The sequence below is a fragment of the Nicotiana tomentosiformis genome, chromosome 4, assembly GCF_000390325.3.
Source record: "Nicotiana tomentosiformis chromosome 4, ASM39032v3, whole genome shotgun sequence".
Lineage (NCBI taxonomy): Eukaryota > Viridiplantae > Streptophyta > Magnoliopsida > Solanales > Solanaceae > Nicotiana > Nicotiana tomentosiformis.
The window spans coordinates 98,364,805-98,382,856 of NC_090815.1; the positions used below are offsets into that span (position 1 = coordinate 98,364,805).

The 18,052-nt window shown below is 36.5% G+C and overlaps 1 protein-coding gene across 1 annotated transcript; it reads right to left on the reverse strand.

The window, feature by feature from the left end:
* Window positions 1-261: 261 nt before the first annotated feature.
* Window positions 262-6,409, reverse strand: LOC104097472 (uncharacterized protein At4g37920-like). Its single transcript, XM_009604029.4, has 6 exons — window positions 6,082-6,409; window positions 4,965-5,371; window positions 4,357-4,525; window positions 3,513-3,757; window positions 2,443-2,630; window positions 262-918 (listed from the first exon to the last, which is right to left on the reverse strand). The coding sequence occupies exons 1-6, from the start codon at window positions 6,242-6,244 to the stop codon at window positions 759-761; spliced, it is 1,332 nt and encodes a 443-aa protein (XP_009602324.1). The 5' UTR covers window positions 6,245-6,409; the 3' UTR covers window positions 262-758.
* Between the last annotated feature and the right edge of the window lie 11,643 nt (window positions 6,410-18,052).

The following is an 18,052-nucleotide window of genomic DNA, read 5'->3' on the forward strand; positions in this document are numbered from 1 at the left end:
TTTAAAATTAAAATTTAAATATTCAAAAATTATACAAAAAGTACAAGTTACAATTCTTCTCATATATTAATATAAAAAGGAAACACATTTTAAAATATTTGTCAAAGTTCACATCATTTGACTCTCGAGAAGCGAAATATGACAATTAATTTGGAATATGGGGAGTAAGATGCTTGAGCAACTTTACTCATTTGGCAGTTATCTACTGTAATAAAGCATGGGGAAATAAAATTGCTACAACTTAGCTACATTGTCAAGCAATGAACGAATAAACTCTCGGACAAATTCATATAACTTTAAACACCATATAAATTCGTTGATGATAGTAATGAACTTCATCATAAACGATACATTTGTGTATAAAATTATCCTAAAGATGTAATTGAGCTTCAACAGGAAACAAGTTGTTCCGTAAGAGAAAGGCCATCAAGTCACTGTCCCAGAATACAGAAGCCTATCATACACAAAATTCAATGTTCTATACAACCAACGATAGCTCGTGCCTCTTTCAGCAACATCCAAGTGCGTCTGAACTAAAGTCTAGGATATTTAAACATTCAGGACTATAGACAACCCCGAGATAAGGACAGTTCATCGAAGTATTGAGATTGAACCTATCAGCTTTATGTTCAATTCTGCGATGCAATCATGTGGTCACTGCATCTGGAGCTGGGACATATGTTTACGGATGTTGATGGGCACGCTGATGAATCTGGCACTGGCAGCAGTCTCGTAGCTATTTAAAAGCAAACAAATGCTCACATGAAGTTATCTAGGATCAACTTCTTTAATTCCTCCATTTTCTGAATTATTTTAGGGTTCATCAAGTCTCTGGCTTCTTTTATAAGTGTGCCTTCTCTACTGAAATGATATGCATCCACCACTGTCCCAATCCAGTTGTATAGCTGCTCTGGGGTCCTGTAAGGAGTTAAAAGTGAATATGGAAAAGAAACCAAAAATGAAAGTGAAAGGCAAAGCCTCCAAAACATGTAAAATTTCAGAGTGATATACATCTGATAGAGAGGAAATGATCAAAATGGTCCTTAATGTATAGGGGTTGGATTATTTTGGTCCTTATTATATATCAAGTGATAGTAATAGTCCTTAATGTATACAAAAGATGTATGGTTTTAGTCCCAGCCCTAAAAACTAATGGTACAAAGCAAATATACTGTTAAACTTAGCTCCTCTCCTCTGCTGCTTTCTTTCACCGTTTTTCTGAAACAAATTTCTGTTAGCATCAAATTTGATAATCATCTAATCCCTCTTGCCCCCCTCCCCCAGGCTAGCTTGTTGGGGTGAGTATTATCCGAGTTTTGTCTTCTCTTGCAACACAAACTAATTCTAGTCTCAGATTCTTGATTTAACTTAGTGGGTTACCAAGTATTAAAATTTGCTTCACATGTACTCGCATTATATGCTTGAAATTTCTTCTACCAAATGCACTGGTTAACAGGCCATCTTCTTAAACTCAGGGGGACATGGTCTAAACACCCAGTTAAGAAATTTTCCCGGTCAAGTTCCTCGGCATAGAAACGATCACTCAGCCATTACACAATCGACTTGACTCAGTGTCATGTACTTTACTGAAATTTCTCCGTATTTTGCGACCCACTATGGGCTCGGCACTTTCATTCGCTTTCTTACTGAAATCAAGAATTAGTTCATGTCAAAAGTAGATATTGCTTTATTTTCTCAGTAGCTTTGAAAGAGTTTCAAGAGCGGGTTGTTCTCTTCAGCAATTTTTATTATAAAAATAAATAGACTTTGACAGAAATATGAATAGAAGGTTGGATTTTGAGGTGAGTTGGAACCTAGAAGAGTCTGCTGAATAATTTGAGTTGATGGACAGTAACATTTTCAACTACATGAACCACAATGAGATCGTTCATGGCTCTGGTGCTTCTTTTGTATAGGGAGCTCGATCGCTCTTTCTTTGCAATGCATGTAGAAATAAAAATTTGGATTTGTATGGCACGAATTAGTGGGAGAAGAAAGGGGTTTTTTGGAAGGGAAGTGATGAGAACACACCAACAGGGGGACTGTAAGACGATTCACTTTGATCTAATTTGCTTTCTACGCTAGCTGGAGTGTTTTCAAAGCTTTGTGAATGCTGAAAGAGAGAAGAAGAGGGGTCTGTCAGGCTTTTCTTTTGATGGGTCCAGAACCTCTAGGTTAAGTTTAACAGTATATTTGCTTTGTACCGTTAGTTTTTAGGGCTGGGACTAAAACCATACACCTTTTGTATACATTAAGGACTATTACTATCACTTGATATATAATAAGGACCAAAATAATCCAACCCCTATACATTAAGGACCATTTTGATCATTTCCTCTCTGATAGAAGTGCTTCGATGTCAAGGCAACGGGTTAAAGATAGAATGCTGCGAGAAATTCTACGTAAAGAGAACAATGATTAAATATTAGATTTAATACATACGTGTATAAGCAATCTACATCTTTCCCTTCAAGTTCTTCCCCCGGTGTGAAGGCGTCTTTCAAAGTGCACAGTCGCTCCTCAGGATCCTCAATTGTGAGTAGATATTTCAGAATTCTGATTTCTTTTGGCATAAGCCTCTGAAGATTTCCTCTTGCTGTCGTATACAAGTGATAAAGAACATCCTTTACCTGAAAAAGCCAGAAAAGATTTGAAAAGCCTAACCATTTGCATGTTAGAAAAATGAATTCCTCGTTGGTGAGACGGAGAAAGAGGAGGGGGGGGGGGGGAAGCTGTGGTGAAATACCATACTTATAAAGAACTGCGTATGGCCTTGTGAAAGTTTCATCAAAACACTAGAGATTGAAACATGAAGTCATGTAGTAACTTAGATAAGAACAGAACAGCCAAATGAATATTATCTTTTACCCCTACAGCTAGGTCTATCTGTCCTGAAATCCTAAGGCATAAAACTACCACATCTAAGTTGCAGACCCTGCTATACTACCTGTAAAATTCCAATAGTAACTTCAACATAAAGGCATTCCAACAATAAGTTCTCTTCAAATGCAAGATCAAATAAGCTACGTCACAAGAGTAACGCAGTTTGGTGCATGAGCTCACAGAAGCTACTAACTATGCACTATCTTAAGAGTTTAAAATGGACATAAGCATTTTAGTCAACTTGGAGAATAACAATCACTATTCCACTATACCGACATTTGCTAAACATCATCAGTAGCACTATTGTATAAAATAATGAGAGAAATTCCCATCATTCATATCAATTAGTCATAAATATTCTGTCCCCTTTGCCTCAAACTTCTTTGTTTCTATAGTCTCACAAGTGGAGAACCAAAGAAACTTCAGAGCTGAGAGGAAAAATTTCCAACAAAATCTCAAATAGCTCCAAAAAAAAAAAAATTGTTTGGATATCACTAAAAATTGTGTCATTTCGAATACCATCACTTCGGTAAGCATCCCTCTTCTTAATTAAGTTAATGCTAAGACAAAGAAAAATTGCTGCAATAAGTGAGATGCGGATGTGTGTCTGAAGAAAAGAATGATCTTGCCTCATCTTTTGTCATGTCCGACTCCTTGGCTGCTGACCATGCTTTTGTAATCATGAGCACCAATGCTGAATCAAGTTGATTTTTCTGGGCCAGATCATCTATTTTCTTGCAAGCCGCATCCACTGACGGAGAATTTATTATATCTTGGAATTTCAACTCTGCGGCATTTAACGCTTCTATACTTTCAGTTGCCGTATCATAAGCTTGCACAGCTGCCAAACACGTATTCCCTAGTTTTGCCACAGCTAATTATTAAGAAAAAGGAAGATCTTGTCAGTGAAACCTATCAAATGCAGATAAATTATTATGAAAATCAAGGAAGTGATGTTTATTGAACTCGTGGATTTTAATTTCTAAATTTACAGTAAGAGAAACTTCATACTCCCAAAGTCAAAGGTTCTACAAAGCTTCTTCTATCTCATTAACCTATCAAATGCAGATAATTATTATGAAAATCAAGGAAGTGATGTTTATTGAACTCGTGGATTTTAATTTCTAAATTTACAGTAAGAGAAACTTCATACTCCCAAAGTCAAAGGTTCTACAAAGCTTCTTCTATCTCATTGTATATTATATTGTAGCATTTGTTTACCAAAGCAAAAAAGATTTTTTTAGTTGATATTATATTCACTTCTTTCGGTTGGAACTTTGGGGTAATTTCACATGTGGCAAGGTTGTGGGGAAGAGTAAACGAGTTGATATATGGGAAGCAACATTTCTAGAATGTATATATTGCAAAAGAGTGTCTTAATGCAAAAACTAAACTGAAAGTAGTCAGCAGTACGATCGCAAAAATTATAGGAAACAGAAGAACCACATTATTTATTTTCCAGGCAGAAGGTACCATTCTGTTCCGCTACATCATCATAATAGGATTCTGCTACGGTGTGAAGATGAGCAAAAAACTCTTTTGTAAAATCTTTACGACGCCTGGCAACAATATCACCAACCTCGGATGGTGACCGCCTGATTACCTCAAGAAGTTCATTATGCCTCTTAACATCATCATCGACCTAGAAAAGAAAGTTACTGGTTGAAGTTCAATAAAAAACATACCAAGCTCAAACAAAATCCAAAAACTGTATCTTAACACGAGAAAAATATTGCAAGAAATCCTCTAATAATCCTTAATCATCCTCAATCCTTTGACCTGTAATATGTAAATTGATCATAGAAGTTCACCTCAGCCCAATGTACTGCAATTAGCAGCAACTAGACAAAAAATAATTGACTAAGTTGAGTATTTATGATTCAACTGAGCCCTTGCTTGGACTTACTTAAAGAGGAACCTCACTAAATACAAAAGAATAAGGTCTGGTCTATCATGGAATTGAAACTATTCCAAGACGAGTTTGGCATAATTGGGTCTCTTTGGAAATTGAAAGCAGTTACTAAATCATGATCTGGCATGTAGAGAATGAAAACTTCATGCTCGCTAAGGAAGCTAGCTACCTCTCTCATCTTTCTTTGAAGCCTGAGTAGCTTGTGCTTCATTCCAGGATCACTCTCACTGTCTGCTCGGTTCTGACACCGGTTATAGAAGTGGGGTCGGATATTGTTCCATTCTTTACTGAATGCTAGTAATCTTCTCCAATCAGTAGGATTGGGCTTGTCAACCAAGAAGACCTCAATTAACTTGTCGCATACTCTGATCATTTTATTCTCATCCAACCCTTCAGAAGAATCTTTCCCGTCTTCTCCATTTTCCATATCAGTTTCTTGACTAGTAACTGAATCAGACAGCTTCACAGAGGGAATTTGCTCGTTAACAGCACCATTTGGTACTGCAGTTGTATCACCCATTACAGCGCCAAGACATGACAGTCGCAACCTCACTCCATTCAGAGATAAGACAGAACCTAAAAGTTTCACAGACATCATTATTATCCAAATGGCTTCACAGAACCAATAAGAAAATTCTACTACTCCTTCTATCCCATTTTATATGAAGTTTGACTACTCACAGCGTTTAAGCTGTTAATCTGACTTATTTATTATATTAGTGATAGTGGAAGGAAATTATTAAGGGCTCGTTAGTTGCAAATAATCTTACATAATTTTGCAAGTTGAAGTGTGTTTCATAAGTTTAGGAAAGAATTTGAACCCAGTGGCTCGAATGTATATTTCAACTCAAATAAAGTTTTCCCAACTTCCATTCACAAATGTGCAACTTTTGCGAACCTCTTTTTTTTTGCAACTATCCGAACACAACTTCAACTTCCGCAAAGTTTTTTCAACTTCAACTCGAATTTTGTCCAAGGGAATACTAATTACAAGTTCAAAAACTTAGTTTGACAGAAATAAATTACATCTAAGCTAAAATTTTAAATAGCTAGATGAATTAGAGTTCTGGAAGTTATATAAATAATATAAAATAACATTCGTAATAGAAATTTTTACGTGCATTTTTGGTACTCCTTTCAATGGAAAGAGTGTCAGGAGTAATTAGCTAACAGAAATCAATTGACAAATTCTCCAAGTTGCAGAAGCACAAAAAAAAAAACAGAGATAAAATAAATGGTAACATTTGGCAGAAATAAGTATCGGTGGCTGGAAGAAAGTTTCTTACCTACGGAATTAGCTCCGGCGAGGTGCAGTTGACGATGTCGTTGTCGTTGAATTGGATATTGGATAAGCGAAAGTGGCGGAAGAGGAGAGAAGTTTCTAGAAGTAGAAGTGGACGGCCGTACAGAGAAGGCATAGCAAGGGCTAATACAAGCTGCTAACTCCATTCAACAATACAATCCCCAGTTCCTTTTTCTGTTAGATATTTTAGGGTTTAAAAAATTTAGAGGGAATGCTCAACTTGCGTACAAGGAACAAGTTTTCCTAATAAGAAAGCAGGAGAAAGAACCAGAAAATGACCAAAACTACGGACGCCGTCTGTGGTATGTCATAATTCGTACAAATATATGTTCATGTTCCTATTAATAAGAGCTGCCTCCGGTTAGAAGAAAGCTGCATCCGGTTATTCGGGTCAAAAAGGGTAACTAAGAATAAAATGATTGTATTGGCTGGCAAACGGACTTAGAAGTTGTTTGGCTAAGATTATAAACGGATGAAACTAGCTTATAAGTACTTTTCGGCTTATCTATGCATTTGGTAAAGTTAAAAGTGTTTATAAGTCAAGTGATTATAAGCCAGAAATAAATTAAAAGCCATAAACTGATCACCCCCACCTTATGGATTTTTAGTTCATAAGCACTTTAAGTTTGACCAAAATTTTTACTATTTTATCCCTAAAATATTCTTTTTCAAAACAAAACTGCTACATCGATACTCATTGTCTCACGTATTTTTTCAACCTAAATCCCACGTCTCTTCAGGTCTGCAATTCTCATTGGCTATTTGAGGTAAGCAAATTCTCTATTCCTTTGCATATTTGTATCTATGTGATTTTGTGTTAATTTTTGAACTGTATATAATAAACGATGACATATCAAATTTTTGGTGTATTGGTTTCAAAGGGTTGTGGTGATGAAGATAGTGTTTCTCTTCAAATATATTATCCTATTTAGATTTTTTGTTTTTACTGAGAAACTTTTGTAAATTTATTAATTACTATAATTTATGATTATATGCTTATCATAAAATAAATTATATTTATCATAAAAATTATCTTATTTAATTACAGTTGCATTTAAAATAAAATAATAAATATAATATTTTGTATTTGAATCGATATGGAATCTAAAATTTTGAAGAGATTACGCCCTTATAAGTGTAAACATTTCTAAGGTTATTCAAGTCATTTTAACAGAAAAGGAGCTTATCAACACTTTTTTATCAAATATTGCAGCAGTTTATTATCAATTTCAGCACTTGTATCCAAACATGTAACTTTTATTTATTAAATATATTTCAGCACTTAAAAATACTTTTCAGAATGTTTATCAGCTACTTCAAATCAGCTAATCCAAATGGGCTCTTACTGTAGCCACTAGTTAAAAATTAATGGGAAAAGGGCCAAATATAACCCTTTACTTTCATATATTGTTTACATTTAACCTCTGTTATACTGTCGGACCAAATTTACCCCTGTCGTTATACTATCTTTCCAAATTTACCCCTACAATCAGCAAACTTTTAAAAATACTCCTTGATCTGTTAAGTAATCCAAAATCTTCCAAATTTCTTTTATTTAAATCATTTGTTATTCTTCTTGGTCCACTATTTTTAAAAATTACTATTGATGTGAATGCTAAAGTTACTAGACTAAACAAATTATTCATAATTTTTGTTAATTATCAATGCACCCATTTCTCTTTTTGTAATAAATAAAATTGGTTTAAAATTTAATTTATTTTTCAATCATGTACACACTATAGAATTTAGTGGGTCTATTTATTGTGTATTATATGCAGCTGATCATCATATATGTACATGTATATTCAAATATATTTTGTCATTGCATGGTTAGTATAGAGTTCGAACGACTAACTTAAGAGTGCACAATGTGTAGGCATTTAATTAAAGCAAAGTTGAATTAGACAATGTAAAGTCTTTGAGGAACTTCAACTTCAATCACTAATACTTGCAAAGTTTTCATACATTTGATGCAACGAATTCATTAAAATTAGGATGTTGTAAATACTTTTAGAACTTAGAAAAGCTACCTAATTTAGATTTTTCAATTTATTATATTCTGTTTATTCGATTGTATTATTTAATATTTTTTTCTTTTATTTTTTTCTCTAATTCGGAAAGTAGGTAAATGCCAATTATTTCAAAAATAGTGGACCAAGAAGAACAATAAGTAATTTAAATAAAGTAAATTTGGGAGATTTTGGATTACTTAACAGATCAATGAGTATTTTTTAAAGTTCTGTGATTGTAAGGGTAAATTTGACCCTATAATATAATGATAGAGATAAATTTTGTCCGAAAATATAACGAAGGTTAAATGTAGATAATATATGAAAGTAAAAAAATATATTTGACCATTTTCCCAAAATTAATTTGGGTGTGCTGACCAATGAGCCTTGCATTAACTTTTTGCGGGTAACGTGAGTGTGATATGATCTTTTTTGTGAGTCCATTATTGTCCTTATCTTATTTATTAATTAAGTTGGTCCATGCAATATGGTAAATACAATGAACTTTATGGTCTTATGATATAATGCACTAGCTCTTTTGTAACATGGACCATGTTTGCCTCATTTATTTGGATGAATCCTAATTATTCAGATCTCATACATCAATTGCTTTATTTTTAAAATCTGAATCGTAATTATTCGGATTTTAATCATTAAGTATATTTATTTATTTTTACTTCACAATCACTTAATGAGTCCGAATATATCTGTATGATTAAGATCTATAATAAAGATTTAATTTCATTAAGATGTTATCATCCACATTTATTATTAATTGTTGTCATTACCTACCATTATCAACTACCATCACAACTATCCTTTACCATAGCCGCCACCACTACCACCACCCATCACCCTTACCACCATCATCCTCAACCATAATCACACAATCACTCGCCTCAACTACCATCACTAGCCACCCCATCACTATCAATAACTATAGTCGGCACCAATCACCTTATATATATATATATATATATATATATATATATATATATATATATATATATATATATATATATATATATATATATATATATTTAAATTAATATTTATTAGTTTTAAAATAAAGATAAATTCTATATATTCAGATGTTTAAAAAACAAACAGTCTTAATTATTTAATATTCAAATCTTAAAATATATTTTAATATTTAGATGTGTATTCAGATATATTAATCTTAAAACATATTTTGATATTCAAATGTATATTCACATTCATACGTCTTAATTATAAAAAAAAAAATGAGACCTAACTCTTCATTTGAGATATTGCTATCAATTTGCTCGGTTTGATAGACACGTTTCCTAATAAATATGGGTAACAGCAAAAGTTGAAGTATTTATTTTCTTGCTTCTTTTTATTGGGTTTCACTTGTTCTTATATTTGTAAGAGTATGAAAATATTTGCATTTCCAACTTAATAAAATAAAAATAAATGTAAATAATTTCAACGGAATATACTATTGCAAGAGCTTTTATGAAAATTTTCATAAAGTGAAGAAAAAGAAATAGTAAGGATTTTGAAAATTTTTACATAGTGAATTAAAGAAAAAAAGCTAGCAGATGCTTTACTTCATTCAGTTTTCAAAGAAAATGAATCATAAATAAAAAGAAGAGGAAAAAAAAAAACGTAATTTGAGTAATTAAACTGACAGAAAATAAATTCAAATCACAATATATACATGAAGTTTTTTCCCAAGTTGTCAACCAATGCTTTGTTGTTGTGAAGAATTATTTGGAATTATTTTTAACGTAGCTGAACTAATTGTCTACATATAGAACTTAGTCTCATATTACTATTTCAAAAACTATATAGATTAGTTATAAGAAAAAGAAAAGTAATTGAAGCCTTTAGTTTCTTTGAAAATATCTTGTAGATATAAGCAACCTTTTTGGTTAAGAAATTGTTATATCATTTTTTGAGATTACTTATACACAAACTTTTACCATGGTTGAAATGAATAAAAAATATTCCATTCATAAAATTGTTAAAATGAGATCAGGAATCAATTTGGAAAAGGGAGATTATCATAAAATAGTATCGCAGAAGACTATTCCTCTTTTTTAACGTATTCACTAAAATTGAAAGGGGTTAGAGTATTACGGTTTCAATTTTTAATGTAATTTTATCTTTATTATTTTTTGTTGAGTTAGTAATTAATAAAGGTCATTATTATTAATATTATTTATCCGTAAAACGTTACAGTTGAATTTATATGTGGTTTTAGATAAGTGAATTAATTTGATCCTGAAATAAATAAATAATTGAAGAGTTACGCAATACTTAGCCTTAAGATATAGACGAAACAACAGAAGCAACAATTCCAGGAATAAGGTTTCCGGGCACAACAACAGAAGAATCGAGAAATCAGAAGATAAAATTAGATTGAGCTTTGTATAAAATATAGTATAAGTTTGCCGAAAAATTCCCCTCTTACAATGACAACTAAGCTCACTATTTATAGCTATGAAGAAAGTCTTAGGCTCGTGCCCTTCTTTAATGTCAATTATGAGGGACATTTATGAAGATGTAACCGTGAACATAAATGTCAAATTCCTTATAACGGATAACTGCTCTTAATGCTATGAATATTCTCTGTTGAATGCTACCGGGAGAAGAGCATTTATTACATCTTTATGAGCATTATTCTTCCTAGTGACAAACGAAACAATTGTCTTCAGTCTTCAGTTATCTCTCTGTCTTGGGCTTCATGTATCCTTTCTCGGACGGCCACGTGTCATAACATATTTTACCCAATACAAATAGTCCATCTGCTTTCCGGTGACAAAACTTTGTGCTAGCGGGAAGTTGGTAGAAACACTTTTTGGTGGGAATTACTATAATTTCATCTGAAGGCTTCTGACAGTTGATTAGACGCATATCTCTCCGCATTTAATGCCCCGAACACGTGTCTTCCCATACATTTTTTGCCGATTATCGAGGTAATTCTGTCCATGAATTTAGCCGCTAAAACTTTTACTTATATGTATCAACTTCCACCCTTATATTTCATAATTGTTCGAACTCTCTTCATCTAACTTGCATATTGTTTCTTCGTCTTTTTTCTAATTCTCTTCAAAAAAAAACCCTTCTTTCCTACAATGGCTTCTTCTTCGAAATGTACCGGTTCCTCAAAAAACAAAAACAAAGCCGAGGAGATTGCTCCTCCAACAGTGGGCTCCATCATCCCTAGAAGTCTTATTACCACAGAAGACTTCGAAGAGAAATTCCCTAATGCTAATTCTCGTACATGGGCCGTTAGCAGGTATCCTTCTTCTATATGTCCTTCGAGCATTCCTGCTGTGAAGGAAGACTGTCGCTGTCATGACTTAGAAATTATCGCATTTTATCTATCGGAGTGAGTCACCCTTCCCAATGAGGGTTTTACATATGTTTACACGTATCCCTTTACTTTGGGTATATTTTTTTTTAGCGGAGAGCTTGACTCCATGATTGCGGATTTTTGCCTCCGTTACTAGATGTGCTTGGCACAAGTAAGTCCTTCTGTGTGGAGGACGGTTGCTTGCCTTCGACGTTTGTTCCAGGAAACTGGAGAGGAATTATCCTTAGCTCACATGATGAATCTTTGTTCTCCCAAAATCTTCCGCGGGGAATGATAAATCTCTACAAGCGTGGCCACCATGTTTTATTGTCTAGCATGGATGATGACAACGATCGTCGGTGGATGGAATGATTCGTTGCAATTGCCACCGATGATATCATTCCAAAAACGACTTCATCCTTTCCAGCCGCTTGGAACCGCACTCGTAAGCTCTTTGTTTAGTATTTCCTTTGACTAAAAATTTTTTATGGTCATATTGATCCTTCATCCTTCGTTTGTTTCAGCAACTCGATGGGTCCCATATGTGATTGAAGATTTGTACCGGTGGGTACAAAAAATCTTGGATGTTACGACGTCCGAGATTCTTTTGTGGAAAGAACTGGCCCCTAAATATGGGTGGAAGGCCAAGAATCATGGTAATTCAAACCCATCTTATTTCAATTTTTCATGTAAAGAACTTTATTAATATCTTCTAACCTGTCTATGAAATTAGGTCTACCCGCATGCTCTGTTACTGTTCCCGAGGAGGATGTCTTGGCTGACCCTACTGATGCGGCGAGGCTGCTTCAGTAGGCGCTTACTCGAACAGGTGGATCCGGGCCTGCTTCGAGAGCAAATACTTCTTTTTGGAGTCCTCGACTGGAAGACAAATAACCAAAGAGAAGACGCTCTTATGCAGCCGGGGAAAAGAATAAAAGGGCGAGGACCGATGCCCCCGAGTCATCTCCAGTAGCGATGGTGACTGACCCTCATTCCGGGCCGGTCATAGACTCCGTGTTGATCGATGATGATGAAGAAGCTAGTGATGAGGGAGCTTCTCTACATAGAAGACGATGATCTTCATTATCTCAACAGGATGCTCAACCTGTTGAGAGAGTTACACCATCCGAGGACGATGTCTCGGTACTTTGGGGAGAATTTGATTTAGTAGATAATGTCGACTCCTATTTTTGGGCCCCAATTATTATGTCCGGTACTGCGGAGTTGAGTACCGGACCCTTGTCGTCTTTGGTTTGCGAGCATCCAACAACCAGTACTACACTTGACGCAGCTTCTTCTCACTTTTCAACTCTATCAGCTTTATCTCCATCTTCACCAACACCAGCAACTGCTATATCATCTCCGTCGTCTGCGTCTGACCACGAAGAAGATGTTCCTCTTCCACAGTCCTCAATTCATGGGAATTTGGGGCAAAATTATGCTGCCCCTTCTGAAGATCCACAAAGGAGGAGGAACGTTACTCTTTCGGTCTCTACCGGATGCAACTTTCTATCCCGGACGGTGGAAATTGCTAATTATCTGAAGTCTTTGACTTCAGAGAAAGACTGGGAAAAGATTCAAGCACTCTCGGGAGAGTGTTTGTTGAACAACGTTATGCATAACACCGCATCGGTACGTTCATTTCTTCCTTTATTATTTCTTCTATTTTTGGATGTGAACTTCTCTTGAATTTTACCCTTATTTCTTTGTAGGCCAACTTTCTTGCTTCTGAGGGCCTTCAGAGGTTGATACATGAAAAAGAAGAGATTATCTCTGCACGCGATCAGCTTTTGGCAGAGCAAGAACAACATGTCGCTCGCCTTTCGGAACTGGAAGCCAAAGCTGTTGAGGTTGTTGTATTGGAAGCTTGTTTGCGGCAGAGTGAACAAGAAGTAGTAACCCTTAGCCAAGAGATTGGCCCTCTAAGGGTTAGATTTGACGAAGCCAGGGCCAAATGGGTTGAAGTCCATAACGACGTTCTTGCTGCAACCAAATGTGAGGCTGCCTCTACTGAAAGAGTGATTAACTTAGAGGCAGCCTTGAACTCCAAAATTGAAGAGCTTGCTGTAGTGGGAACGAGACATGCCCAGCTGGAAGAGAAGTACAAAAAAACTATCGAGCATAGTAGGCTATTTAGTTCAACTGTTCGCGACCTTGATGTCAGCCTCAAATCTGTTAGGTCTGCTTAGGAAAACCATTCTACCGAGGTAACCCAACTCAAAGAAGAACTCAAGCGTCGATCGACTTCCCTCGTTGATGAAAAAACTTATGTCATGTACAACATGAGGAGAAAAACCTTGGAAGAGGCCAAAGCTGGTGTCATTGATTTTGATGCCAAAATTGCTAAGGCCCGCGAACTTGAGTTAGCTGCTAAAAGTGAACTCCCATCGAGGTCTGATGCACCTGGTCCTTTTGGTTCCGGTTCCGAGTTTTCGGGAACTGAAGAAGAATCGGAGGATGATGATGCTGAAGGCCAAACTGGTAAAAATATTGAGCCATCAGTGGATCCATCTACTTCTTCCGAAGGCGCGGACACTTCTCTTCCTCATGGTTCCGGAGACAATGCAGTTTAGCTTTTCTTTTCTTTTTCCAGTTCTCCTATCTATGCCATTTTGTCATATTTTTGTAAATAAAAACATCTTTTGCTCAAGTATTGTTTGAGTCTTCTCATTGTTAGAATATTCATACAAGCCTTTAATCTTTGCATTTTCTTTAAGAATTTTGCACAAACTTTTTTGCATCTTATTATGTGAAACTTTTGTGTGTATTCTCCCCGAAAGCATATTTGGCTCCGGGCATCAGCCTTTTCCGTGAGAGCTTTGATAAGTATTTTCGCAAGTTTACTTTTTGCGTCCTTTTCGTGGCGGCTTCGGGTGTATTTTTTTCCGATGGTATTTTTGATTTCGGGCATAAATTCTTCCAGAACTAGCCCTTTACCATGAGGGTTTTTATAAGAGAGGACCCTTTTATGTTTACGGTGCTCTTGAAGCGGACGTCTCCTATTTTATTACGACACTAGCATTTAAAGTACTTGTTAATGACAAAGTTAATTCATCGTTCAGACAAGAAACAAGATAAAAATAAAATAATTTTATTTTATTCCTTCTATTTTCAAAAAATACATAAGCATTTGCTATGCTGAAAAGAAATTGCCATTACTTGTGGCTAACTTGTACAACTTGTTTCTACGGGGTTGTTCACACATTCCCCGGTCCCAATGATATAATTACATTTTCGGTTTTTTGTTCTCGGTCGATGTGGCAGTCATTGTTGTCGTATCCTCATTTCATTCCCCCCAAGTGTTCGAATGCGAATTGGAACACTAGAAGTCTTGTATCTTCGAAGATTTCACTAATGCATTGCTAGATAATCCTTGACTTGGTAACACACTTTACTTCCCCTTAGGAATTTATGCTATCGAGCGAAGAGCTATCTAACAACCCTCTAGTGGTTTGTGCTCGTGTATGATCAGATAACCTTTGCTCAATAGCAAACTTAACTTCCCGGTGGGAATTTGCTATAGAGTAAAAGATTATCTAACCATCCCCAAGTGGATCTCTTATTGTGTTCCTTTCTATTAAAGGTCTTATTGTTGCTGTCTTCGTAGTATGCTTTCTTTTGCTGCCTCATTAAAAACCTTGCTAGAAAGACCCAATTGGGACAAAAACTGAACGAAGGGAAAAATAGTGCAACACATACTTTCTGATCGGATAATATTGATCAGCAATAGTATCTTTCGCGGTGTATCGTGTTCCAATTGTTGGGCAACTTCTCTCCATTTTGGTTTTCCAACTCGTATGAACCTTTTTCGAAGATAGATGAAACCCGGTAGGGGCCTTCCCACGTTAGACCTAGCTTCCCCGTGTTGAGCTCCCGGGTATTGTGAGTTACTTTCCTTAGGATCAAGTCACCTACTTTGAAATAACGGAGGTTGACTCTTCGATTATACCACTCCATTCTTTGCTTTTGAGCTGCCATTCTTACATATGCCAATTCCCTGCGTTCATCGAGCAGTTCCAAGTTGACAAGCATTGCTTCGTTGTTCGATTTTTCTTCTGCCTGGAAGTATCTCCAGGTCAGTTCCCCTACTTCCACTAGGATTAAAGCTTTTGCACTGTACACGAGGGAAAATGGGATTTCCCTTGTGCTCGACTTGGCCATAGTTTGGAATGCCCATAGAACTTCGGGTAATTCCTCGGGTCAATTTCCTTTAGTCGCTTCCAACCTTTTCTTGAGGCTTTGAATAATTACTTTGTTCGTCGACTCCGCTTGACCGTTTGCACTCGGATGATAAGGGGAAGATATGATCCTCTTTGTTTTCAGATCTTGGAGGAACTTTGTAACTTTTGCACCGATAAATTGTGGCCCATTGTCACATGCTATCTCTTTTGGTATTCCGAACCTGCAAATTATATTTTTCCACAAAAAATCCACCACTTCGCGTTCTCTGATTTTCTGATAAGGACCTGCTTCCACCCACTTAGAACAATAGTCAGATAAAATTAAAAAAAATCTTACCTTTCTGGGAGCCGGTGGTAATGGTCCGACGATGTCCATTCTCCATTTCATGAACGACCACTGAGATAGGACCGAATGCAAGGGTTCTGCTGGTTGATGCACTAGTGGCGCGTAACGTTGACACTTATCATATTGCCGTACGAAGTCCTTGGCGTCTTGTTCCATGCGGGGCCAGTAATATCCTGCCCTTATCAACTTCAACACCAAGGAATCTGCGCCCGAGTAGTTGCCGCATATCCCTTCGTGAACCTCTTTCGTGACATAGTTAGCTTCAGACGCTCCTAATCATCGAGCCAGCGGGGCTTGAAAATTTTTTCTATACAATTGGCCGACCTTGAATCTATATCGAGTTGCTTTGGCACGCAACGCTTGGGATATTTTGGGGTGTTTAGGTAGCTTCCCATGTTCGAGATAATAGATAATTTCATTCCTCGAGTCCCAGACTAGACTAGTTGAATTTGCCTCGTAGTAACCATTTGTATCCAGGACTGAGTTCGTCAGTTATACTATCGAGCCAGACTCCGATCCCTTTGTTTCTGTTGATGATCCTAGGTTTGCCAACGCGTCTGTTTCTACATTTTCTTCCCTTGGGATATGGGTAAATGACCACTTTCGGAATCGCGCAAGTAGAGCTTGAACCTTTACCACAAATTGTTGCATGTGCTCTTATTTGGTCTTGAAGATCCCGTAGACCTGATTTACCACCAGTTTTGAGTCACATTTGATTTCTATGACCTCGGAGTCAAGTCCCCAGGCCAACTCGAGTCCTGCATTCAAAGCTTCATATGCTGCTTCATTGTTAGTTAAGTGGACCGTCCTGGTGGCTTGCCTCAGGGTTTCCCCCGAAGGTCTGATTAAGACTATACCGAGCCCGGAACCTTTCACGTTGGAAGCTTCGTCATTAAATAAGGTCCAAACCCCTGATATCGATTCTGATATCATCATTGCTTCATTGGTTTCCTGAGGCAATAATCCCGAACTGAAATCGGCCGCTAAGTTAGCCAAGACTTGCGATTTAATTGCAGTCCTCAGCTTATATTCTATGTCAAACTCACTCATTTCGACGGCCCATTTGGCCAATCTACCTGAGAGCTCGAGTTTATGGAAGATATTTCGCAAAGGGAAAGTAGACACCATGGCTATCACGTGGCATTGGAAATAGGGCCTCAACTTTCGAGCGGCGACTACGAGAGCTAAGGCCAGTTTTCCAAAAGTGCGTAATGAGTTTATGCTCCCGCTAAAACTTTACTAACATAATAAATGAGAGATTGCGTACCTTCGCCTTCTCAGACTAAAACCGCACTTACCGCAACTTCCGAGACCGCGAGGTAAACCAACAACGTTTACCCTTCTTTTGGTTTTGAAAGCAATGGAGGGCTTGACAAGTACTTATTTAAATCCCTCAAAGCCTGCTGGCACTCCGAAGTCCATTCGAAATTATTTTTCTTTTTGAGCAATGCGAAGAAACGATGACACTTTTCTGACGATCGAGAAATGAATCTGCTCAAAGCTGTCAATATCCCCATAAGCCTTTGGACTTCCTTCACGCTTGTCAGTTGGTCCGGGATATCCTATATGGCCTTGATCTTATCATGGTTTACTTTAATCCCCCTTTGTGATACCATAAATCCCAGAAACTTACCAGAGCTGACCCCATACGCGTATTTCTCGGGATTAAGCTTCATATTATGCTTCCTTAAAATGTCGAAATCCTCTTGCAAATGTTAAAGATGATCACCTGCATTTGAAGACTTAACGAGCATATCGTTTATATAAACTTCCATAGTTTTTCCTATTTGATTTTCAAATATTTTGTTCACGAGTCGTTGATAAGTGGCTCCAGCGTTTTTCAAACCGAAGGGCATCACATTGTAACAATATATACCGAAACTCGTTATAAACAAAGTTTTTTCCTGATCTTCCGGGTTCATCTTAATTTAGTTGTACCCGGAATAAGCATCGAGGGAACTCATTAACTCGTGCCCGTCTGTGGCATCAATCATTTGATCGATGTTTGACAGTGGGAATAAGTCTTTCGGGCACGCCTTATTAAGATCTTTATAATCTACGCACATGCGAAAGTTATTGTTCTTTTTAAGATC